Genomic DNA, 23,814 nt, shown 5'->3' with positions numbered 1-23,814 from the left:
GAGTACCAGTGAAAAATGTTACAAAAACGGGGAAAATTATGATTCTCTTATGTGACGCAAGCGAAGTTGCGCGGGTCAGCTAGTTGTCTAATAAGCCCAGACGATAGTTTTAACAGCAATGTTAAAATTTCCGGGTAAGTAAAATTTTAATGACACATTTCGTAACAGTATTTTTTAAAACGGAAATGTACCCGGTTAGATAGTTTGGAGCTGATAAACTCTTACTATGAAAAGTATTCTACACGATATTTGTTAGATTAAAATTTCACGGTCATTATAGTCTCATTTGTAGAATAATTGTGTAAGTTATGCGTTGATTGCGTGTTTTACCGTTCAAGCGATGCATCGTAATTCTTTAGTCGAGGTTACGTAACAGAGAAAGTTTACGTTCAAGGCTCATATAATTACTATTGTTTAAGATTAATTTATTATCCGCTTGTTTCAAATATACATATTTCTTGAATCTGATTTTTAACTGAAATTGAAATTAAATTAAGGAAAAACAGACATCTGAAAAAATATAATTTTAAAACATATTCAGTTGAGAATCGTATACTTGTTCCGCAGCAGCGTCTGAGCCATTCGGCAGCAGTAAGTAGCAGTGACCATAATCGGACGATTACAAACGTGCGAACTAGGTCATGCCATTGCCATTATCGGAGTCTCTCGCTCGCACTTACACATTGTCACACTCCTCTGATTCTTTTGATTATGACGTAGATCGCACGTTTGTAACGGCCTGAGTAGTAAAAATAGGTAATAATAGCTAATAGTAGGTATGTATGTATGGTGGGTGGTTACTTCATGTGCTTGAGGCGCTGCATGAAGCGGTGCTTGTGTCGGTGCGTGGCGCGCTGGCGGCGCGGCGGCGAGCGCGCGTGCGGCGTGACGCAGCCGCCGCCCCACTCGTCGTCGGGCAGCAGCGTCTCGGCCCACACGCGGCAGATGTTGTCCACGCACGACGTCACCAGCACGTTGCCCACGCTGCCCCTGCACCACGAAATAATACGAATAAATTTATTTAATTCATAATTTAGGCAGGTTATTGTCACAAAATTTGCTTAGCGTTAACCGCCGTCTACCATGAACGTGCACGTTAGCGTAGCGTGCTAGCACGCTGCCACAACTAACAAATCAAAGGACACTTGAAGCACGCTGTTGCAGCTTTTTATATAAACGTTATGAAATATATTCTGCGAAATATGACAAGTAAATCGTCTGGTCTGAGCAGGGCCGTTGCCGTGCTGGCATAATATGCCACGACCTAAATATAGTGGATCTTTGTAGCTCATTCATGGACTAAAAGGAAAAGTTCTTACAGACTACTACAAATGTCCATTTTCTAGAATGCGACCATCACGGATAACCGTCCGAAAGAAGTCCTCATACAAATCCTTTCAAAGCTCTTTATGACAGCAATTACGATAATTTAACGACAGTACTATTGGATTAACGATATCAACGTGAATCCACCGGAATAAAGCTAAGTACATAAGATTTTCACAGTCTTCAAACTCTATACCTATTTTAAAAATTTATTTAGAGCCACACACAAGAAATTATTAAACGCATTTTACAGTATATTTTTGATATTTTTTTAAGTCTTACTTGGGCATATATTTGCTGGTTTTCCGCCATGACAGGTGTGTGACGGCGCGAGGGTGAGCCACATAGATGAAGGTATAGTTCAATTCCGGCGCTGAATGCTCGTTGTGCGTTTGTACTAGCACTAGAACAAAGAACACGGTTGTATAAATGTTTTGTAATTAGATTGATATGATTTATTAAAAATGTAGCTTATGTTTTAGTGATGTATTGATTTTATAAAAGCTTGTAAACGTCAGCTGTTTTTTATAATAAAGTAATTGTTTGCCTAGGGCTATGACGCAAGTAAGACAAGAGGTAAGCAAAATATATAAGTACCTACTATTGACTAAATATCTAATAAAATGTTGACCATGTAAATTATCCTTCCGTATTTACTTTATATTAATTGTGCAATCTATAGTTTTATTTATTATTCTTAGAATAATTTTCGAAATAAGTGTACAATAATAAATACCAGTTATTCAAGAAAAATAACGATGTCATCTCGCATATTTTAATGTGTTTACGTGTAATACAAAACCGGTATTTATTGAGTAATGAATTTTAAATTAATCTGGTTTATTACAAGAAATAATTATCTACCAATAATAGTTATTGAAATACTATAATTCTAGACCAATTGAAATATAAATAAAACATATAAATATTTTTTACTTTAAAACATATAATTAATTTAACAATCGAACAATGTCTATGTCTAGACTATAGCTTATTACAGAGCCTAGTTAGCGGCTAGTGGCAGTATAGAAAATTCAGAATTTAAAACTGATAACTCGTATGCTTATGCAATTGATGGTGAGCTGTTTAATTCAGTTTCTTTATTATGGAAATACAAAAAAATATGAATTATAATTTTTAATAAATTGTGCCTGCCAAGGCTCTCTATGTTGTCAGACTATATTCACATTACAACGTACAATTGTATGGTGTTTAAGCAATTTGTTTACATGTCAAGTAAACAATTTACCTTTGTTCTGGTACCAGATCTTGACGAGTCTGTCGTTGATGCCAGATGTGGCGAACAGCACGCCGTCCGGGGAGAACGCGAGGTGATGCGCCGGCGTCGCCGTGTGACACTGCCACACGCATATCCAACCCTATATGACATGGAATAAGAGCTATATTACTTTGAATGAGTAACTCCTGCAAGTACTTTGATTTGTGTCATCGGTAACTTTAAAAACAGACATATACAGCCCGGTCTGAAAAGACTATGTAAGAGTTTTTTTATTTTAATAAAAGACAGTAGAATATACATAAACGCGAAATACGGTGGGTAGTAAGATTGCCCGAAACGTATTGAACTCATTGAAACAACTCCTATAATTATATTAATTTGCCGTTACTATCAATTTGCTGTTCTGATAGTTGATAATTGTTTTTTAATAAGTTTAACACATTTTTAATGTTTGTCAACACGTATGTCATAGATAAAATGTGTCTGTTGCAATGTCATCAATCAATTTGGGCTTATCGATACGTCGTTTGCAAATATGTAGGTATGTCACACCCATTATTAACATTGATCTCTTTTAACTTTAATTAATTCGAGGGATTGACAAAATAGATACTATATCAACATTTTATATCGCGAATGATTTACTTTACTACAAAAACACGTTTCCGGAATCGTACCAACGTGTGAATTACATTAGAGCATACCGTAAACGTACTTTTGAAACCTTTACTACAAAGCTAGTAGTCTAATTGATCATTGTAATATGCTAAATATAGTTGTGGAGACCATAATAGATAAACAAAACAACGATAAGAGCGGACGGTGGAACCTATTGTTTGTATCTGTTTATCTTATCAACGTATCACAATCTGCGCGTTCAACTCACGGGCTCGTCCTCCTCCGCCTGCTTCGGCTTGTCATCTTTGTCGCCGCCGATTTGGAATGTTACGCCTGAACTCGCTGGGAACAAATAAACCTATATTTTATAAAAAATAAATGCTCATATAAAAATGCATTATGCACATGACTGGCAGTAAAAATCGATCCCGGCTAGCTATATCATGAACAGTGTACACGAAGACTAATTCCGACAATACGACCCGTTGTTAAGTTACTGTGTTTTAATGATACTGTAACTACTTAATTTATATTGAACTATTGTATCGGAATTTTAGTTTATATCAATCACATTGGCATTGAGACCCATTTACATATTTAGGGGAAATACAAACTCGATAAAACTTAACATTTGAGATTGTCCTAAATCACGATATCTAATTTGATTTAAGAGATAAGGTTGAATGCGCACAAAGATAATACCACTTGAAATGAGCCAGACGCTAAGATGATATAAACTGAAACAAAATGTATCTCACGTTGGCTATCGTCCTGGTAGAGCGACGCTTGGTGCCATAATTGCAATAGCTTGCCGCCGGTGAGCAGGCGGGTGCCCTCGAGATTCCATGACAGCGCAGTGATCGGCCCATCCGCCACCAACTTGCCCGTCTGCACCCACCGGTATTCTAAACCCTGAACAATCACATGACTCTTTGAATTGAATAATGAATCTGAGTATGAATACAGTTTTATATGATAGAGATTGGCCAATTGCAGTCATATAGTAAATTGGCGCTTCGCCATCGGTTACCGTCGAGGGTTCACAGACCTGTTACGTAACAGTATCTGCAAAATCCCATATCATCTGACAAACATGTAACTAAAGCAAAATCGTGGTGACGTAATCCAAAGCGTCATTAAGTTCGACTGCGGACAATGCATCGTTAATCTAAAGAGCAATTTAATGAATCTCTTTTATGTTTGGAGTGCACGAGGCACGGCAAATATTTAATGTCGCAATATAAAATATCTGCAAATAGTAATGTGCAAGGTCCAAGGAGTCCGCGCGTAAAAATCGTAAATATCCATAAAAATATTTAATTATGAATTTCTGTGTTATTAATACAGAAAAATAGAGGTATGAATAAGAATGCAATAAATACTATAGTAGATATGGTTTGTCCTTATGAGGATTAACATTCACTGGACTGAGATAATTAAACAGCATCAATTAAAATGTCACATGAATTAATTGCTAGCAGTCCACTACAAACAATGATAATAAACATATTGCACTGTACGTAATTGTTTACTATTGGTAATTACAAAGTCATTTAGAAAATTATCACACTATACAGGTATAATAACTTATCAACTTTTAACCAAAACTTAGTTTTAAAAATAGAGAAGTGTTTCAAAAAAATTACAAAAAGGATTAAAACAAATGTTCAGGTTGATTTAACGGATTTCATTGTTTTTGCAAAAATATCAGTGTGATAACAGTGCACTCAATATATAATCCTACATAATCAAGCATCTTTTATCTCAATAATCAATTTTGTTGGTAACATTATCAGTTTGAGCCATGACACATAACTTGGTAATGTCATGTAGAAAGTAAACAAGAAATATTCTGGAATGTCTAAAATATTTGTCTGAAAAAACTTTTAATAAAAATATTTTTTAATTAAATTCTATACAAAACAATTCATAAGTGTAAAATAATGTAAAAATAGCACAAGAGTTCAAATAACAACTGACAAGCTTAATTGATGGGCTCTTTGATTGATTACAGATTGATCACAATGGATAATAACAGATATAATTGCATTCCTTTTTACGAAAATAATTATGTTTATCTCTCACTTAAATGCTGATAGATGCAAAGCTACAATAAATATTTTAAAAATAATTTAGCAACATCTATCATCTAAATTAATTTATATTCAGGATATAGTTATGGTAAATTGTAATCTATTTTGCAGTAAATATTGTAATGTTATAAAATAATACTTACATGAGTGGTAGCAGCAGTATGTATCAATGGTGTTGGTTCAAATATACACACTTCAGCCCCATAGGATGCAGCAATCTTTCCTGTGTCAGTGCTGCAGTCCAAGGAACCAATACGGACATAACCATGGATCGCCCCAGGGATTATCTGAACTCTCTCAAAATTTGAGGCCAAGATCACTATGTTACATCCTGCTGCATATGCCTGTTAAACAAATAATATTATAAGATATATGAACAAATAATATTGATACATATAAGTAAATAAACTTTTAATAAAGAAATAATAGTGCCTTCTAACTAGAATAATGTTCAGACATTTTGTAATTTAAGAAAAAAATATATAAAATGTTTAATATAGGTGCCTATTATACCTTTATGAAACTATCTATACTATGAAATACAAGGTGATAGAAACATTCAATGTACTCTTTGAAACAATATTTAAATGTTTATACAACAAATGTGTTCTCATTATTTTCTTAAGGCAAGGTGTACTTGAGTAATATATTGTTATCATAGAACTTGTTTGTTTTTAATATTTAATGTTGCAGTACATTCAAGTGCATTGTCTGGATTTTTAACAAGTACCACTCTCAATAACAAATGTACAGACAAATTGAAGATTACATAAGCTTAAAAAAAATCAATGTATTCAGAGAACAAATAATTTTATTTACATTCACCAAGGTGTTTTATTTACCTACATGTAGTCTATCTACCATTACTAGTATAAATATTTACTCATTACAATAAAACCTGTAATTTATTAGATATTTCCAGACTATATATTTAAGTAAGAATAGCAAAGAATGGTTGTGTTACAGAATTAACTCCACAGTTATTAAAGTCTCCTTTGGTATTATTGTTATTTAAATATCTATAAATGAATGATGCAAATTAGCATTCAAGGAAACTCATTCCATTTGTATAGATCTCTGTGACTAATGGAGAGTAATGAGCCAGAATCCATTGACAAACAAAGTAGATAATACTATTTAGTGTCCAAACGAAAATGTTATGCTTATCAAACTAGGCTAAATTAGATTTTCCTGTTAGGAACATTACTTCTCAATTACCACTTTAGGCATAAAGGATCCAAAGTCACGAGACCTGGCTGTCAACAATGACACGGTTGATAATCAAAGTACTTACTGTAAAAGGTATTCCTTCAACAGAACCAACAGCAAAACATTGATCTCCTGAATTACAGGCACCACTTAATACTTGGTGACAGTTCATAATGAACTAATAAAACAAAAAAATCTTCGCTAGATGAATCCCAGACAACCCAAAGTCACTGGCATGCCTTTATTAAAGTAATACATAGTTAACAAAAGAAATATATCCTCTAAACATTTCAAGATCTAATTATTTTTTAATAATTATCACGAATATTTCTCTGACACCTCACATCGAACGTGAGAGAATGACGTAGAGAAAGAAAGAGATAAAATATGGAGCCCGTTCCGAATATTTTATGTCATAATTGTCAATCGATAGACCTTAATGGGATTATCTGCCAAACTTTTTATCATATCAAGAAGATATTTAATTCATACCAAAAAAATTAATAACTAAAACACTATTTTAATAATATATTGAAGTTATTCAAAGGGTTTATAGTTTAAAATCATAACTATTAATATACGAAAAGTAGCTGATATAGGTTTTTGGACGCACTTAGTCTTACCAACGCTGATTTAGTATTGCCAGCTCGAATCATTTGTTACTATAAATAATTACAAAATGGAAAGAATATAAATTGATAAAGATAAAATAATATACGACAATTTGTATTTTGTATAAATACAAAAACGTATGCGATTTAATGAACAATTTATGTATCAATATAATCTTTAAAGTTGATGTCTTGACAGTTTCAAGTACTCCGTGATGACAACTTTGACGTTACATTCTATCTATGTATGCCAACGTTTAATCGTTAAACGAGTTGTTTTTTGTGTATTGATCTTTAAAAGAATCAAGGCCGGATTGGATTATATTTTAATTGAAGGACATTATTTTAAGTTACTAGTGCCGTAAAAATACGAATCCTCAAACATCGATTTTCAAGTCTGTTACAGCATTACAGGTAAGTGGTTTATCATTCCAGTTACTAATTTACATCAATTTTTAATATCGATGTTTAAAAAGAATGGTTCCGAATGTTTACTAGAAACATTGAGCAAAAGTTCGTACTTCTGGATGTCTTCCAGTAATGTTTTTGCTTCACATTCCTCGTCAGCATAATAGTTGTACTATGAACAGTCATACACAAAAAAATGTTTGAAAGGTATATCCTGTGTATGTTGTTAGAGTTCAGAAATTATTATTATGAAATAGTTTTTACTTGTTATAGCCCTTAATGTATTAGGACATTAGTCAACTTAATCAAACACCTTAAATAACATTGTATAACTGTAAATAAAGACCTAATTTTGCACTATATTTTTTGTGTTAGATTTTAATTCTATTAGAAGATTTTTCGCTTAAATTTTAAAGTCTGCGGTTCCTCACTGCATTTACAGAGTTTATGTAATTATGTTAAAAAGAAGAATATGCATACATAATAATATATAGTTATTTAAAATGATATTTCTTACTTGTTTTGAATTTTATTTATTGATGGGTGTGCACATAATCAATGAATAGCATTTATATGCCAATAGTTTTCTATATAATGTATTAATCATTCATTGTTATTAATGTGAACTACTAGTTCATAATACCTATATGATTCTTGCATAAAAACCATCAGTTTATTTGTTGTTTTTGTTGGGCACAATAATAAATGCTTTATCTGTAAATGAAAATCAATTGCTAATATTAAAAGCAATGAGTAATATATTATCTCAATTATTACAATGCACATATCAATTCTCAGTGATATGATAATTTTAAAATCACTGGCCGCTGTTTCCCGCCAGTGCTATATCAATCATGAATAAAGTTTTATTTTTGACCAGACACTTGTTCCTAATTGAGACTAATAACTGGCTGTACAGATGTACAAATGAAATTGACTACTGACCAAATGCAATTTGTGAGATTTTGAACCTTATTACTAGTGTTTGGTGAACATTGTAGGTATTTTTTCTTTAAACTGATTACTCCAAGGTGTGCTATGTGTATGATGTCATTCTTAATTTTTGTACACCATTTGCCAGTGTTATAGAGATAAAACTATGGAATATTTGGTCACTGTGTATACTGCACTACACACTGTGTACATTTATCTGCCAATATGTACCAATAATGTTTTAAAATACTAAGCAAAGCTATCATTTTGAGCTAATAATAAGCTGTTAGTCATTGCTGACATTTTCACTAATCCTAATTTGATTTTCCTCCTATTATCGTGTCTCGATACTATATACATTTACCAGTCAAAGTTACGAAATATATATTATTATTATTAATATTTATGCTCACACTCTCTCTCTCTCTATATATTGCTCTAGTAAAGTAATAAAGTTTTTACACTAAAATAAAATGCAATTAATATCTGCAGCAGATGATAATTAACATACAGGGCAGCTGAAACCCGCGGCTGCGGTCATTCGCGTAATATGATCATTAAAATGCTTTTCAGCTTTCAAAGTAAGTTATATTTAATCGATTTACAACTCAATGCTTTGCAATCAATGCACTTTCCACAATACGCCTAACAAAGTAGTAACAACAACAATGCTAAATATTATTCGCATTCTTCAAACAATTTTAGTGTAAATTAGACTGTCGGACTAAAAAAGTCGCATAAACTCATAATAGTCGGCGCACACAAGGATGGCTTAATCAATACACAAGGGCAACTCTGAGGTTCATTAAATGACAATCATTATGTTGAACTAGTGAATCAGCAAGCTTGTTAGTTTAGGTCGCCACCTACCTAGATTTACTATGAAATCCATAATGTTAACAAGGAAATTCATTAAGAAGAATTTGATAAATAATTACGCTACTGTGTTTGTCATATAAGATGTGTCGTACAATTCATTGACGCGTGCTGTTAGACAGTATACATATAGTATCGAAAATCAATATAATTCAAGCCTTAAAATAGCACGTCATCCCGCATCGCTTGGCGAAGTTTGTCAATTAACCAATAGTTGCATAGAGTGCACTTAGAATGTCGCGTCGCCTCGACGACGTGGGGGTCCATCTATTTTAGGAACCGCCCTCGGTCTCCCAGTCCCTCTCAATTAGCTCAAAGACGGCTTAGTTTTTTTCTTGGCAACGAATGTAACATGTTTTGTCTCTAAAACGGTTTTTTATCTCTGTTGACCATATGAAGCATAATGAGGTCGTAAACCTCATAATTGTTTGTATTGAAACTGACGACGGGAAATGGGAGTAATGTTCCAGGCCAAGTGTGCGAGTATGTAATTACGTTCTTTGTTACTAGAAAATAGTTTTACTATCTATAAAATACATTTATCTAAATGACTGAGGATTTGTATTATCGATAAAACATGATTAGTAATTTTAGGTCTGCAAGTTGTTTCATTGTTTATTTTTTAACAATACGTTTGTTTGATAAGAAGTCTTAATCATAGCTAGCCAATCGCTCCTCATTAAACTAATTTGCTTTATAATATCGTACTTTTAATTCCTAACGAAATTTACCTAATAACTTCACCTTGTCAGTCCTTGACCTTTTGTTGAAAAATGTTATAAACGTGCCAGTTTCCTGTTTACGCAAATATTAGCTTATCAGGTAAATGGTCGATAACTTTAAGCAATTTATGTTTCAACATTGAAACAAATAACAAACATTCTGCAGTTTTTAACTGATGAAAACTGATAAATCCGAAGGCTAACAATTTATGTTAAACCTTCTCTGGTAATCATTGTATCAGGTCACTGTTGATAAAATTTACGGGTGTAGGTATCGCACTTGGTTTATTTTTATTTCAGTAACGCATGGCTACCTATAGTGATGAATTAAACCTGAAATACAACAAAAGGGATAGAACAACGTAAACTATCGAACCAAGCACATGAATCGCCTTCGATCGACCGCTGGGAGTTAGTTTAATATATGTTTGTTCTTATATCCATCCTCCGTCTATGTACGTTGCCCTGGATTTACTAATAAAAGCGCTTTATTGCCCTAACGCTCTTAACTGTATGAGAAAGTTGAAAGGTCAGCTGGGACCGCATCTTGCCTCGTTTACCCGATCCTTAGCCACTTTACTCTTATCACAAACATTTTTTTGTTTGGGTGACAGTGACGTATCTTTCACCGTGCTTATCATCACGTTATATAACAAGTTTTAAAATTAAATGTGGTGCGTAGTGTCTTTATTAGGAAAACGGTGCTGCTTCATTTTGTGTTATAAGTGTTGATAATCTGGGTGAGTCAGGTAAATGCGTAGATAGTAAAGATTATGACGATTATATCAAACGCTTCATTTAGGATTCTAGTACGAATGCGAGTAGTTGACTCTCCTTGTATCGGTGCTCTTTTATCTAATTTCCCAATTTAATGAATTGCTTCTCTTAGTTTCTATTGTAGTTGATATTTGTTTATTGTAGTTCGCGTATAAGCAGCGACTTAAAGTATGTAATGAATGAGCCGTGAAAGAATTTAGCGTGTGTATCGCACTAAAATGATACACGCGTGAGTGCATTCTGTAGTATCGCATAGATAATGTCGCTAAAATTAGCTTTGTTTACGCGTGTATCTATAAATTATAACATATTTTCTCAAATTGTTTGTTTTTACCGAAATTATTAAACTTATTTGAAATGCTTAATTATAACGATATCAGCTCACAAAAAAAAACTATTACACCGCTCGAATTACTATGATTGGCTCAGTTGTTTAACGAAATTAAGTAGGCACTTTGTTAGTTATTGTACAATGTACATGTATGTATAGATTGTATAGCTAATGTTATTTGAAGATAATAATATACGCTTTGAACATAGGCCTAAGTATATTTTATCCCGTCTGATATCAAATGAATTATTAATGTGTATTAACATAACCTTTGGAGATTTCTGATGAAATATAATGTAAAGGACGAAAATATAACATAGAAAAAGGATTGTTGCTTGCAAAACGGCATACCCGATTGGCACGAACCTTTATTATTATGATCCCTATTTCGCTACTATCGCGCTTTCATGGGAAAGCATTTTAGTATCCACTCGGACGAATTAGGTTTCTGTAAAAGCAAATAAAAATATATTAACTATATAAATTCCAGTTGTAAAATAGCGTAAACCTTCATTTTATTCACAATAATGTTTCTTATACACGTTAGTACCGCATTGCGGCTAAACTAAATCTTACCTTATCTCACCAACTAGTACCAAAAATAACGCAGGTAATACTAATTTCTAGTCAAGTATACCCTTCCCAAATTGAGATCAAAACAATCTCATCTTGAATTTAACTTTCGGTCTGTAAATAGAAAACGAGCCTCCTTAACACCACAAATGTGGTTATGATGTGTTCAGAGACAGAGAATGCAATATTGCTTAGTATGTGAATGCTCTCCGGTGATAATTGCTAGTACAATTGTTGTTATCATAACTACTAAAGCCAAATGCTAATAATACATGTACCGTGCTATTTATCAACAGACATGCCGTTGGAATGTAACCAGATCTTTGCCACAGATAAAACACATGTTTCCGCGTTTGAACACGTTACTGAGGTTCCCTTCGCGTTTCCTCGCTAAGTAGGTATTCATCTCATGTAAAGGATCCCTTGATACCCTTCCTATTACACGGCAAGGATTTCTTAGAACTCAAATGGTTTTATTTTCCGTGACAAATTGGGATAGTCCACTGGGTAATCTTTTATTTAATTTTCAAATAGTCTTTTTAAGTTTTATTATGTAATGCCGACTTAAGGTTCTGGCAATTGATTCACTGTTTAGCTTTGGATGTTTGCCAGCATAATCAATGCAGGCAACAGCGGCTAAAAAATGTAGTAGGTACTTAGGTAGACAAAAAAAATCTTATGTTTGAAGATTGCTGTAGAACAATAACTGTAAAAAATCTTTATAGAAAAGATGATTTTGGAATAGTTAAGCAGATTCTCCCATTGATTCCAAAATACAAGCGTAAATTGAAATGGGATATGAGCATAGAATATAACTACAGACGACGTATAACTATAACGAACATAACATAACGAACTGCTTTTACCTAATTAGTTCTAACAAAATTACTAGAGTTAATGATTTTTATTTACGGAATGTTTTGTATTTTATCTTTTCAATGTTTCTCTTTTTCCAGCCAATAATTTAAAAGTATCGTCGTGTATGACGTTATTAGTTGAAAGCTAGAGAAAATTGTAGTGTAAGTAAAACGTCCATTAAACTTTCACTACGCATTAGCGGAGGCTGTCGCTTTTACTCCATATACTACTAAGTCTATGTCGGTATATTTCCCAGTGCAGATTAATCTTAGTTCGCTTAGATAGAGCTCTGTGATATTCAACACTTGGGCAAATGAGGTTGCCAAGAAGATAGTTTATAGAAATTATTCAAAAAGCAATGCAAATATTACCTTCTGTGAAGAAAGTGACTAAAAAAACGACCATCATATTGTATAGGTTGGAAAAGGTGCACAGCTTAATTTCAAAATGATAATACACAGGTATTATGAGACTAAGGGCTCTTTCAATTTAGACGTTTCGTGTCGTACGGCTGCCGCACGTTAACCGTGCCGCTGGTTATAGCCCGCTGCCGTACCGCTGCGGTACGTTAGCCGTCCGACACCAAACGCCTAAATTGAAAGCGTATCTGACTGCCGTGCGTTTGTATGTTAGTGTTGTTTTAAATTCATGTGACAGCAGTGTAGCCATGGACTCTGACGAAGAAACATTACTGTTAGTGCTCCTGTTAAAAAATATCAAACAGAAACAAAAACGCCGCGCCCGTAAAAGAACACTACCGATGTTTTCATTAACATGTAATTTTGGTGATTTCCATATTCTTTATCCTAGGTTAAAACAAGACCCAAGCAAATTTTTTAATTACTTAAGAATGTCAAGAGAATGTTTCTACGAATTACTTGAATTAGTTAGAAGTCAAATTTCATTTATAAATTCTTCCACGTCTATATCATCCATTTTAAGCAAATAATAAACATGAAAATTCAATGAAATTAGCTGTCACGTTTAGTCACCGCACTATTCAACAGCGAAATGGACACGTGGAGCTTGCGACGTTGCCGTCCTGTCGTCGTGCGTTCTCGGTACCGACACCGCACTGTTGCCGCACCGTGCGATTTGTATGAAAACAAATGACCGTCCGTGCACCGTACGACAAACGCACCGTTTCGGCACTGCTGCGGTCCGACACGATACGGCTAAATTGAAAGAGCCCTAACATCCGATGGTTTTAAAGAAAACTCGAAATCGTACAGTGATATTTCCCGAATCATCGTCAACGGGTTCTTGATTAGTAAAAACTAGCTGACCCGCGCAACTTCGTTTGCGTGTATCCCGCTACTTCGACAAATACAGTCAACGCACCAACACATATTGGATACTAATTTTCAATTCACAATAACTTCTCTTTCCCTTAACCGCGTTTAAAATATTAAAATGTTTTTTGGTTTCTGTGACTCTTCTTTGATCGCCCCCCCCTATCAGTTTTTGGAAAAAATATTTGAGTAATGTACAGATTTTTTTTTGTTTTATATGTATAGATCAAAATCGTAGTACCTACTTTTTAATATTATTTATTTTTTATGTACCGTTTTTTTATATTTTTTGTTTTTTTTTTATGTACTTACCTACTTTTGTTATATACATCTAACTATTATTTTCTTGTTTACTTTTTAAATTATTTACATTCTACATTTTATTACTTTTACTTATTTTTTATTTACATTTATTTTTAGAAGATTAACTTTGTCTACATTTTTTTAAATATAATATAAGGTATACATACATTTTCATTTTAACGATGAGAAAGGTTTCCCATATATTTAAAATTAAAGACTATCTACAATTAAAAACTACCTGTAGGTAGATATACATGTTATTTTTTTTTATTTTCCTTTTATTTTTTATTTATTTTTTTCTTTACCTTTTTTATGTATTAGATTGTACTTTATTTATGTAGGTACACTATCTATTTTAATTTTTGATTTAGTCCAATTTCAAAGTGCTAATGGGGAGCCGCTGCTGCCGACGCGCTATTTATAGGGACGCTGCCCCCGCCGCCGCGGCCGGCCCGTACCGTGCCGCAATACTAATATCGTGATATCTCCTAAACTATATGTCTAAATAACACACTGTAAACTGCAAAAATAATCTAAATTAAATGCTCGTGATGATGAACTTACTTATTTTGATAAGGATATATGTATTATTGGTTATATCACCAGTTAAACATCACCCAACGAATTAAATGTTTTTTTAATACAGAAAAGTAGTTTTTGTGACTTAAATAAAAAAGCTGGATATATGTCATCGCGGACTTTTTTGTAGAACTAATAAAGACCAATGTTTTTGCTATACATTGTTCTTACTTGTATCCAACGGTATAAGCGGCGCACGCACAAATGCAATCTTCAATTAGATTTTTTTTCTGACTTCTTGGACATAAATCGCTATAACTCAGCTAATATAGTTTCAATGTATTTCAATTATATATAAAAACCTGTCGGAGAAAATACTCTTTCTATTAGTGAAAACCGCATCAAAATCCGTTGCGTAGTTTTAAAGTTTTATGCATACGAAGGGACTACAGACAAAATGGGCGACTTTGTTTTATACTATGTAGTGATGTGAGACAGCCGTCTTTGAGTAGCCGACAAGCTGCAAAAATACAGGAAACAACTAATAAAAACATTTGATGAGTAGCAGCATCAATCATAGCAATAATAACATTCTATCACTGCGGACAATAAAAATTGTCTACGGGAAGTAACGGTTCCGGCAATATCATGTATTGCTCTGGTCAATGAAATCACCAATATTTTTCAGTTTCACGGTGAAAATTGGTCATTAATAACTCGGCAATTTGGCAAGGAAGGACACTTATTATTAAAATGTTATCGACTTTATTATGCCAGCCGTCGACCTCCTGTAGTAAATTTAATTATACTACCAAATGTCCATGTTTATGCAAATATGGTTATGCCTAATTTATATCCGAACTTTAAGTAACGTCCCTCAACGTGTCGGGTAGTTTTTCTGCGGCTAATGTTATTGGTAGATTGTTGGCGTTGACCTAGTTGGCTCTCGTGCTCTGCAGGAATATGACGGCAGACAGACGGGCGCCACGAGACGTTGAACTACCAGATAATGGCATCTCGCCCACGCGCTAGACTAGAATAAGAGGCCTCTGTTCAATGCCCTAGGATTTACATGAGTTCAGTACCTACTGAAAGTAGTTACACAACATTTAGATCCGTATTTACAGCTCAGGCCTCTATTCCATGAATAAATACGATATGTAGGTCTGTAGTCTACCTAGACCTAGAAGTATTAAATGTATATATTCAAATACATATATTTTCTTGTCATAGTGTTGAGTTCGTAAAATTTTGAGATGGTTCAGTTTTTCCCTACATTTTATATCTATACTAAACTATGCTGATATAATACTATTGTCGCCAAGCGTAAATAAAGTATATGAAGATATTACGACGAATTGTCTGAATTTGCAAAAAAAAATGTTCTGCTTTCATAATTTTTATCGGAAATCACCACTTTTAAATTCGGTTGTGTTGCTGATAATAGCTTTAAACGGATCGAGATAGAGTAGCGGTGGGTCGGCAGGGGTGAGTGGGGTACAGTGATACAGTGAGGTTCCCGCGATGGTACGCGACCCATATTTCCGAATGGTTCTTTATGTGATCGCGCCCCTGACACATTGACTCACATTCGAATCGGTCGGCCTGTTTAACAAACCATCTGATGATATAAACCCTTCTGGATGATCTATTGTGAGTAGATTTAAAGTAGATTATCTAGCAGACTAAATACTATTAATAACGAATAATAAATATCACAGTATGTCGATAACACTGGACTTATAAAAAAAAACTATAGCTAATAAATTCATTGGCAGAATTTCGCTACTGGAGCCTCTAGACACTATAAAACATGGCCTTATTGTTGCCAAGAAACTTACTACGATTGGTATTTTTCGTACGATTTTCTGATGCCATAATTTCCGATTTTAATAAATCATCGTTGCCAACAAAATATAATCTTGATAACGTCTTAAGTTGACTGAGCAAATCAAATAGATAAATACGACAGTAAAACAGGACATAAAGCGTAGAATTTGGACATAAAATTTGCGAGTCGTCAGGAACCTTTTAAGGCCGCCAGGGAGTATCTAAATTCGTAAAAAGTTTTACTCGAGTTTCTCTATCTTGTTTATAACGTAAAATGTGTTTCTTAGTTCTATACTTCTGTACTTAGTATCAACGTAAACATTAGATTATGAAAGATAGACCGGAGTAACACGCTCGCTCTTTTTAAACGGAAACGGTATAAGGTCAATCGGGCAATGTTTTTGGGTATTGCATAAAATAGGTTGAAAATATTTCCAAAATAATGTCATGAAAATGACATAATACTATAACAACACCATAATGAAAACAAGGGTCCACAAGAAAAGATTCATTAGTGGTATTCGGTAAAATTAATGGACTGCACAGTTTCATCAGACATCAACATATTGTCAGTAAAACGCAAGTCCATTAAGCGAAAATATTTACCTAAATATTATAATGGGTTTAATTCATGTTAAAATTAAATCAAAAAGAGAGTGCATGAATGCTCTAACTCGTAAGTTTAACTATATTACGAATATACTAATACCTATAGCAAAAATGTAGCAAAATTTGCTGTAGCTGCTCTGAAATAGAGTAAAAACGGCGACAAAGGCCCAATTGGAATGCGGAGAGAGCACAAAAACTATCAATATTTTTTGTTGTGCAGAAATGACTAGCGAACTGTTTTTGTTTTGTGATCATTACGCCTTTGTCGCAATGGAAAAGTATTATTTTATTTGCAAGAAATTTTGTTTGGACAATGTTCTAGTGATAAAAATAACTGCGGTCTGGAGTAATAGTACTGAGGTTCTTTAAGTGGAATAAGCTACCAATGTGTCGTGTCGTCACCAGTGGCGCGGTGGATGCGCGCGCACTCGCTTCGATCCAACCAGCCAGACATTTGAATGAAAAGATCGGTCACTCTCTGAGTGTATGGCGTCACGTGTGTAGCTGCCATTATAATTAGTCGCCTTTTGTCAAAAAAATTAACCTATTTATAAAAATTCAACACTTAAACATCCTCGTCACCATCATTGTAACTTATTATTTGGTGGTAAAAAAAATATAAGTGCACGTAGAAACACAATTACTTCTTAAGTAGTTGGTACGTCTCAAATACACACCCTATTAAATTTAGAATTTTCACGACCAATGCTTCAAGTTTTTCGACAATATCTTTTGACTGCAATAATATAACCAGTCGCAGATTTGCTGAATTTTTTGTCCGAGTCCGCTTTTAGCGTGTGCTCGGATTTAATAACCGTCTTAGATAAACGCAGAAGAGTAAAGGTCGATTGAGGTGGATCAATGTCCTTTATTATCTAAGTTTTCTTTGTAAAAACCGCTGGTAATGATTTTTTATCGTCATTATTAATGGACACATTGTGCGATAAGACAATAGTTACGTTTTTATGTCAGCCCGTTAAATATACGTTTAGTATTGTTCGTTGTCCACTGCTTTAAACCGTTCTTTTAACTATAAACGAGTATAGACAAACAACATGCATATTCCTGCATTGTGGACATGCAAGTGAATATAGTGTATAAAGGTTAGGCTCAGGGCCAAAATTGGGAGTAAAATCTTTTCATTATGTAAGTGAATGGTAAAATTGGCATGTTTACGCAATAAAGGTTTTACGAAAATAGATTTTGAATGATGCTGGCAATAAAGTTTACATCCGCACTGAAATTAAACACATTACGGCAACAATAGAGTTTGTTTTTTTCCAGCCTTGAAGCGCCTATATTCAACGTCTTTGAAAGGGAATGTTATAACACGCGATAATTTATTATTGGTAAGAAAACTGTGCTGGATTATTGAGTCATCATAACTTGTGTTTACATTGATGGGCATGTTAACTGCTAACAGCACAAACGATTCATGATACGAATATAGATGTTAAAGACATGTTGTTATTGCACACGCAACATAAAGAGCTAAATCGCACAAGTTGTAGATGTAGTTGTTCAGCAAGTTCGAGTTCCTTCGAGGAATGCCTTCAGGCGAGTAGGAATTTGCACGTCAACCACGCAGGACAATCAATAATGTAGAATCCGTTAGATTAATGGGGTATTGAGAGCGCACTGTCACCGCACACTCCTTCCGAATACGTCCATTGGAACACATGAATTCAGTAGCTTACGAAATATGTCTTACAAGTATCCGTATTCAGATATTTCATGCACGTATTCTTCGCGAAAGATTCTGCTGTACGCGGTACAAGTATTGCTCTACAAATCAGAATACTTATGTCGATATGAAGTATATAGTCTTTTGAATACAAAGTACCTTGCCCAATAATATTCGTACATCAAAGTTGTTAGAGTAAACTAACAGACAACGAAAAATAGCAGCAGTTGCAGCAAATTTTGCAACGTCTTTTCATAAAGCAAGTGTACAGAATATGTGGAAATACCGCGCTCTCACGAACCACGTGCACGTGAAAGAATGCTTGCACAGGCCAATATTACATGCTTGGAAATCTGGACTACGCTCTACAAGCTTTCCGCTGACGTAATATTGATGCAAAATAACGTAAAAATAAAAAATACTGTAGATCAACCCATAATCGACGTTGGTTTAAATTCTTAACTCAACTTACCCCAAGGTTAACGTTTTTGATCACAAGTTTATAAAATATACAATGTAATTATTATCGTAAATCGTTTACAATAAGTTACAATAGTAAACAGCGTTTTGTTAAGGGGTGGGAGTATTTATTATGAAAACAACAAGTTTCCGAGTTCAAAAACCACCGATGAACATGAAATAACAATTTGCTAAATGCTCAAAACATCGTAGGGCTCATTATGAGTCAAAGAAAATATCATAAGTTATACAAACAGAAATGTATTCAATGAACCCTACCGATATCTTTATTAGCTCGAAGAAGCTTACACCTGTGTAAAGTCCTATTTTCTCACAGCTTACTTTATAACGGTTGACAGTAATATGTCGTCTATTATTAGGTTTATTGACATAATAAAAATAAACGCCATAACAGCGTTAGATAACATCTCAAAAGGGCGGCAGCAGCGTTTCTTGAACGTGGGTGTAGTCTGTGGGAGTTCTGTTTAGTTGCTATGCCCACGAGCGAAGAACCGACTAACTAAGACTCTACAACATTGACTAGGTACTTCCTGGAAACGGTAATCTATTTTCTGTGATGATGTTATGTAATTACCACAGTATCTTAGTAAAGAATACACTTTGTCTATATAAATAAACGTTATTACCTAAGAGCTAAATCTCTATCGTTCGCACGTATGTTATTTGACTGAGGGCTTATAAAGTGATATCCGCCGAGACCTCGCTTCCGTGTGCCTAATATACGCTGTTACACATTTGGGGCCTTTTTTGTGAATCCCTAGCAAACAAAACTTTTTTCCCACGTACCTAGCTGTCGCAAACCAGGTTTCAAGGGACATTTTTGTTACAATCAATTCGTTACCGTTGTTGTGTTTATTCATATTATTTTTGGGTTTGTGGTTTTGTTTAAGAAGAAACCTAGATGATTCAAGGAAATAATTTGTAACTACCCAATTTGGAGTTTCGTTGAAATTAATAAAAGTTAATGAACATTATATATATTTTATGAGGTCGGTGTTTCCATTCATTATTATACATCAGTGAGATTCACATAGATGATCTCAGTTCCGAGAAAATTAATATTTAAGGATTTTCGTGCATAATAAAGATAAGATAGACTTATTCGTTCTTTTAGTCGGCATATTAATTAAAGTGCTGTTTTTCTACAGCAAATTGAGAAGAGCTTACGAAGCTGTCTACTTCAACATTAGCGATTGTAAAACATTTTTATATTTCATTCTGAATCAGAATCTCCATCCAGTAACCGACTTCCAATTAATGTCCAATGCCGTACCACTGCCGTCCTTGGCATAAATGAGTTACTACTATTCTCACTAGATTGACCTTATTAGCGAGTATCACTCACTTATTCACACAATTAAAAGGTGAAGAGGAACATCTGACACAATGTTGCTCTCAATCAACTTTGGAAAAGCGACTTCTATTTATATTTTCGTTACAATATTTACATTACCTGTCATGTGCATCGCCGAGCCTGTATCTATTAGTTTAACAAGCACTCATCTCGCTCCTAACGAACGCTCACATATCTATTCTATGTATAAAATAAAATCACAACACAAACACATTTATGATGTAGCAAACAATCGATTTATGTTCTAAAAGTAGCATTCAGTGAACCCGACAACGAGATCTATGTGAACAGTGAATTTCATCCACTGAATATTTTAGTTTTAGGTAAGGGTACCCCAATAGATGGGTCTAAGAAAACTACGATACGAAAAGAGTTGGGTCGCCGCCATTGTTGCTTGAAAAACAGTGCTGAATTATTAATGCGAACATGTGACATGTGAACAAGGTAATCAACAATTTGTCAATACTTTAAACCCGGTAAAGTTTAAAATAAATATTAAGCGAGTGTAATAAGAAATGAAAATAATGTTAGCAATGACTGTTCCGCTTTTGTGTAAAGCCCTTTGTCCTTTCATCTGGATTATCTAGTTGGATAATTTAATAATTAATTTGCTCCCCAAAGGAAAGCTTTAGCATCAGGCCAGTCTTAATTAATTCGTTTTCAAGTCCATATACCAACGTATACTGCAAATGTATTTCGATAGCCGCGTCCAAGTAAGGTTTGATGTCTTAAAACTTTTTACTGGCATCAAAATTTGTAATAACTTGCCAATCTATAGAATGAAACTAGGTCTAGACGTATCTCATAAGCTGGATTTATCGACCCCATTATTTTACGGCCTACGCCTACGCTTTTAGTCATCTCTCTCTTTACGCCAGTGCTACTTAGTTTGAATGGGGTACGGAATGATTACTGCCATGGTTCCTTTTGAAAAAGAGTTGAGCACTTAACTATAGTGTATAGAATTCCCGTCTGTCACATTTAAAGCCTTATAAAAGTTATAATTCATAATTTCATTTCCTTAATATTCTATAAAGCTTAATTATTTAAATGTGTTTTGAGACACTAGAAGCAAGCACAAAAACCCTATCTAATGGCAAATCAACAGCTACGCGTGCAATGCCATGAGCGGAATCCGGTTAGTAATTTATTTTAATATTAATAGAATCTCTCCTGTTTGATCCTATAACTACTTTATTATCAAAATTACTTGCCATTATACGAAATGCTGTCAATATTCTTAACCACAAAACATACTCGTTATATCTTAGCAGGTCGTTTAGACGGAGTCCTGAATATAATATTATATATTTTATAAATAACACATTCGTATAAAAACAGTTAATATCTTTGACGACGGCGTTGGGTTTTTTCTGCGAAGCTACGAAATCAAAAGGATTATGTTTCCCTTCTCAAGCGTAATCTCGGGACATTGATAAATTACGTACCAATATTTTAGCTTAGCCACCTATCAATATACAATTAGGTGAATTCACTAATAGCTTGCTATTTTCTCTAAAGTTCTAAATTAAAAAGTTCCGGTGTTGGGCGAGAAAATGAATCTATTTAGTGGAGGACAAAGTTGGCGCTGCAGCGGAGCTGTGCGTCCAGCATCGGGTAAAGTTCTGCTCTCACCAATGAAACAAACTGCACCCGCAGGATACCTCAACTCTTTCTATTTTGTCTTAACACTACCAGTGTAATCCAGTAATGTATAAAAAGCTAAGAACGTATAGACAACTCAATAGTAGATAAGCGCTTTTACTTTATCCTTAATAGTTACTAGAAACATGCCTTTGACGTTAGATATTTGTGCCCCGCATAATAAAGTTGTGATTTGTTTTTGATATTTCATATTTAAAACATGCCAAATATGTATATGGCACAAAGTAACAATTCATGAGTGTTTACATTTTATGCATTTCACCTCATACATAGATTAACCATAAGATAAAGACGCATCTTTATCATGGTTGCGATGGCTGAACTTTTTATACATCGATCCATACTTTCCGAGGCGTACTAAACCATGTTTTATTATACATCTGTGTAGATACAGGCTTTTTACGTTAAAATATGTGTACATAAACATCCGCCGCCCCCGTAATCTACCAAAGTACATTCACGAAAGGCAAAATGACAAAATGCGATGAATGGCTTGAAAAACTACACTGGCTAAAGTAAAATTACTTTTTAGTTTTAACGGTGCTTCAATTTTAAAGTAAATATTCGCTGCGTGTAGTAATTAAAATCTGTAACGCAAGCAGCATCTTATTTCACAAACTCAGAAACATTTTCGAAATAGGCCAAAACTTGAGATTTTAAAAAATTAGACCCAAAGAACACTTTATCTGTACCTGGGATGCGGACCCAAGATTTTAGAACCATTAGTAATCCAAACCAGCGCCTGTTACTACTAAGCTCGGGTTTTAACGGAAATAATAAGCCTTTACTGTTTACGTTTATGTTTCGATGTGCTGGCCTTTTATCGAGGTTCAAACATAAGCAAGGGTTAAAGCGCTTTTGTAATTAGTAGATTCTCGGCAACCTTTAGGGTGCGTCCACATCTGGCGAACGTGCCGCGAATGTGCAGCTCGCAAGCCGTTTGCGAGCTGCGCGCGTGCAGTCACGGCAATAGTTTGGTGCGCCTCTTTAGCGCAACTCATACAAGGCTCGTATAAAGGCGTGCGCGCGGCGCGCGATCTGCGCGTACTCAATCCTCGCGCTTACAGTTCCATTTACTGGCTCAGTACTTTCGAAGATGTCGGACGACACTAGTGCTTTTAATATAATTGCTGCATCATTAGCTATTATATTACTGATAAAAAGGAAAAAAAAGAGACAACGGCGTTGGCGGGTAAGTTAGGGGTGCGGGGATTGAGACGCGGGTGGAAGGAAGACGCGAGCCGCTAGCGCGCCGCCCGCGCGCTGATCGCGTACGGCGCTTAGGTTGCGCGTGAACTGCGCGCGGGCGGCGCAGGAGCGGCGCTCGAACAAAATTGTACGCGCGCAGCTCGCAAACGGCTCGCGAGCTGCACATTCGCGGCACATTCGCCAGATGTGGACGCACCCTTACATCATCACAGGATGAGTTATCATTTTTATGTTTATACTGTCTAGGATTTTTAAACACATACAAATTACGTTAACAGTTAAAGGTTACTGGGC

At 34.6% G+C, this 23,814-nt stretch overlaps 2 protein-coding genes across 14 annotated transcripts in view; one reads left to right on the top strand and one right to left on the bottom strand.

Annotated features, from left to right (window-relative positions):
- Positions 1-6,834, bottom strand: part of Rbcn-3A (rabconnectin-3 alpha) — a 34,711-nt gene extending 27,877 nt beyond the window's left edge. For all 7 annotated transcript variants that reach the window (XM_076123223.1, XM_076123221.1, XM_076123226.1 and 4 more), the window contains exons 1-7: positions 6,572-6,834; positions 5,421-5,621; positions 3,943-4,096; positions 3,453-3,526; positions 2,576-2,705; positions 1,609-1,729; positions 802-990 (exon numbers count right to left, since the gene is read on the bottom strand). In XM_076123223.1, coding sequence (XP_075979338.1) covers positions 802-990; positions 1,609-1,729; positions 2,576-2,705; positions 3,453-3,526; positions 3,943-4,096; positions 5,421-5,621; positions 6,572-6,658 — 956 coding nt within the window. In that variant the 5' untranslated portion in view covers positions 6,659-6,834. The remainder of the gene's footprint in view (positions 1-801; positions 991-1,608; positions 1,730-2,575; positions 2,706-3,452; positions 3,527-3,942; positions 4,097-5,420; positions 5,622-6,571) is intronic.
- A 486-nt stretch (positions 6,835-7,320) lies between these two features.
- EndoA (SH3 domain containing GRB2 like, endophilin-A) overlaps positions 7,321-23,814 on the top strand; it is a 38,312-nt gene continuing 21,818 nt past the window's right edge. For 6 of the 7 annotated variants that reach the window (XM_076123202.1, XM_076123198.1, XM_076123201.1 and 3 more), the window contains exon 1: positions 7,322-7,511. The gene's annotated coding sequence lies outside the window, so the exon portion shown is untranslated. Of the gene's footprint in view, positions 7,512-23,814 lie in introns of all 7 variants that reach the window. The other variant, XM_076123196.1, reaches the window with a different exon arrangement.

The sequence above is a fragment of the Anticarsia gemmatalis genome, chromosome 15 (assembly GCF_050436995.1).
Source record: "Anticarsia gemmatalis isolate Benzon Research Colony breed Stoneville strain chromosome 15, ilAntGemm2 primary, whole genome shotgun sequence".
NCBI lineage: Eukaryota > Metazoa > Arthropoda > Insecta > Lepidoptera > Erebidae > Anticarsia > Anticarsia gemmatalis.
The sequence above is the reverse complement of the archived record's forward strand: the minus strand, read 5'-3'. Positions and strand labels throughout refer to the sequence as shown.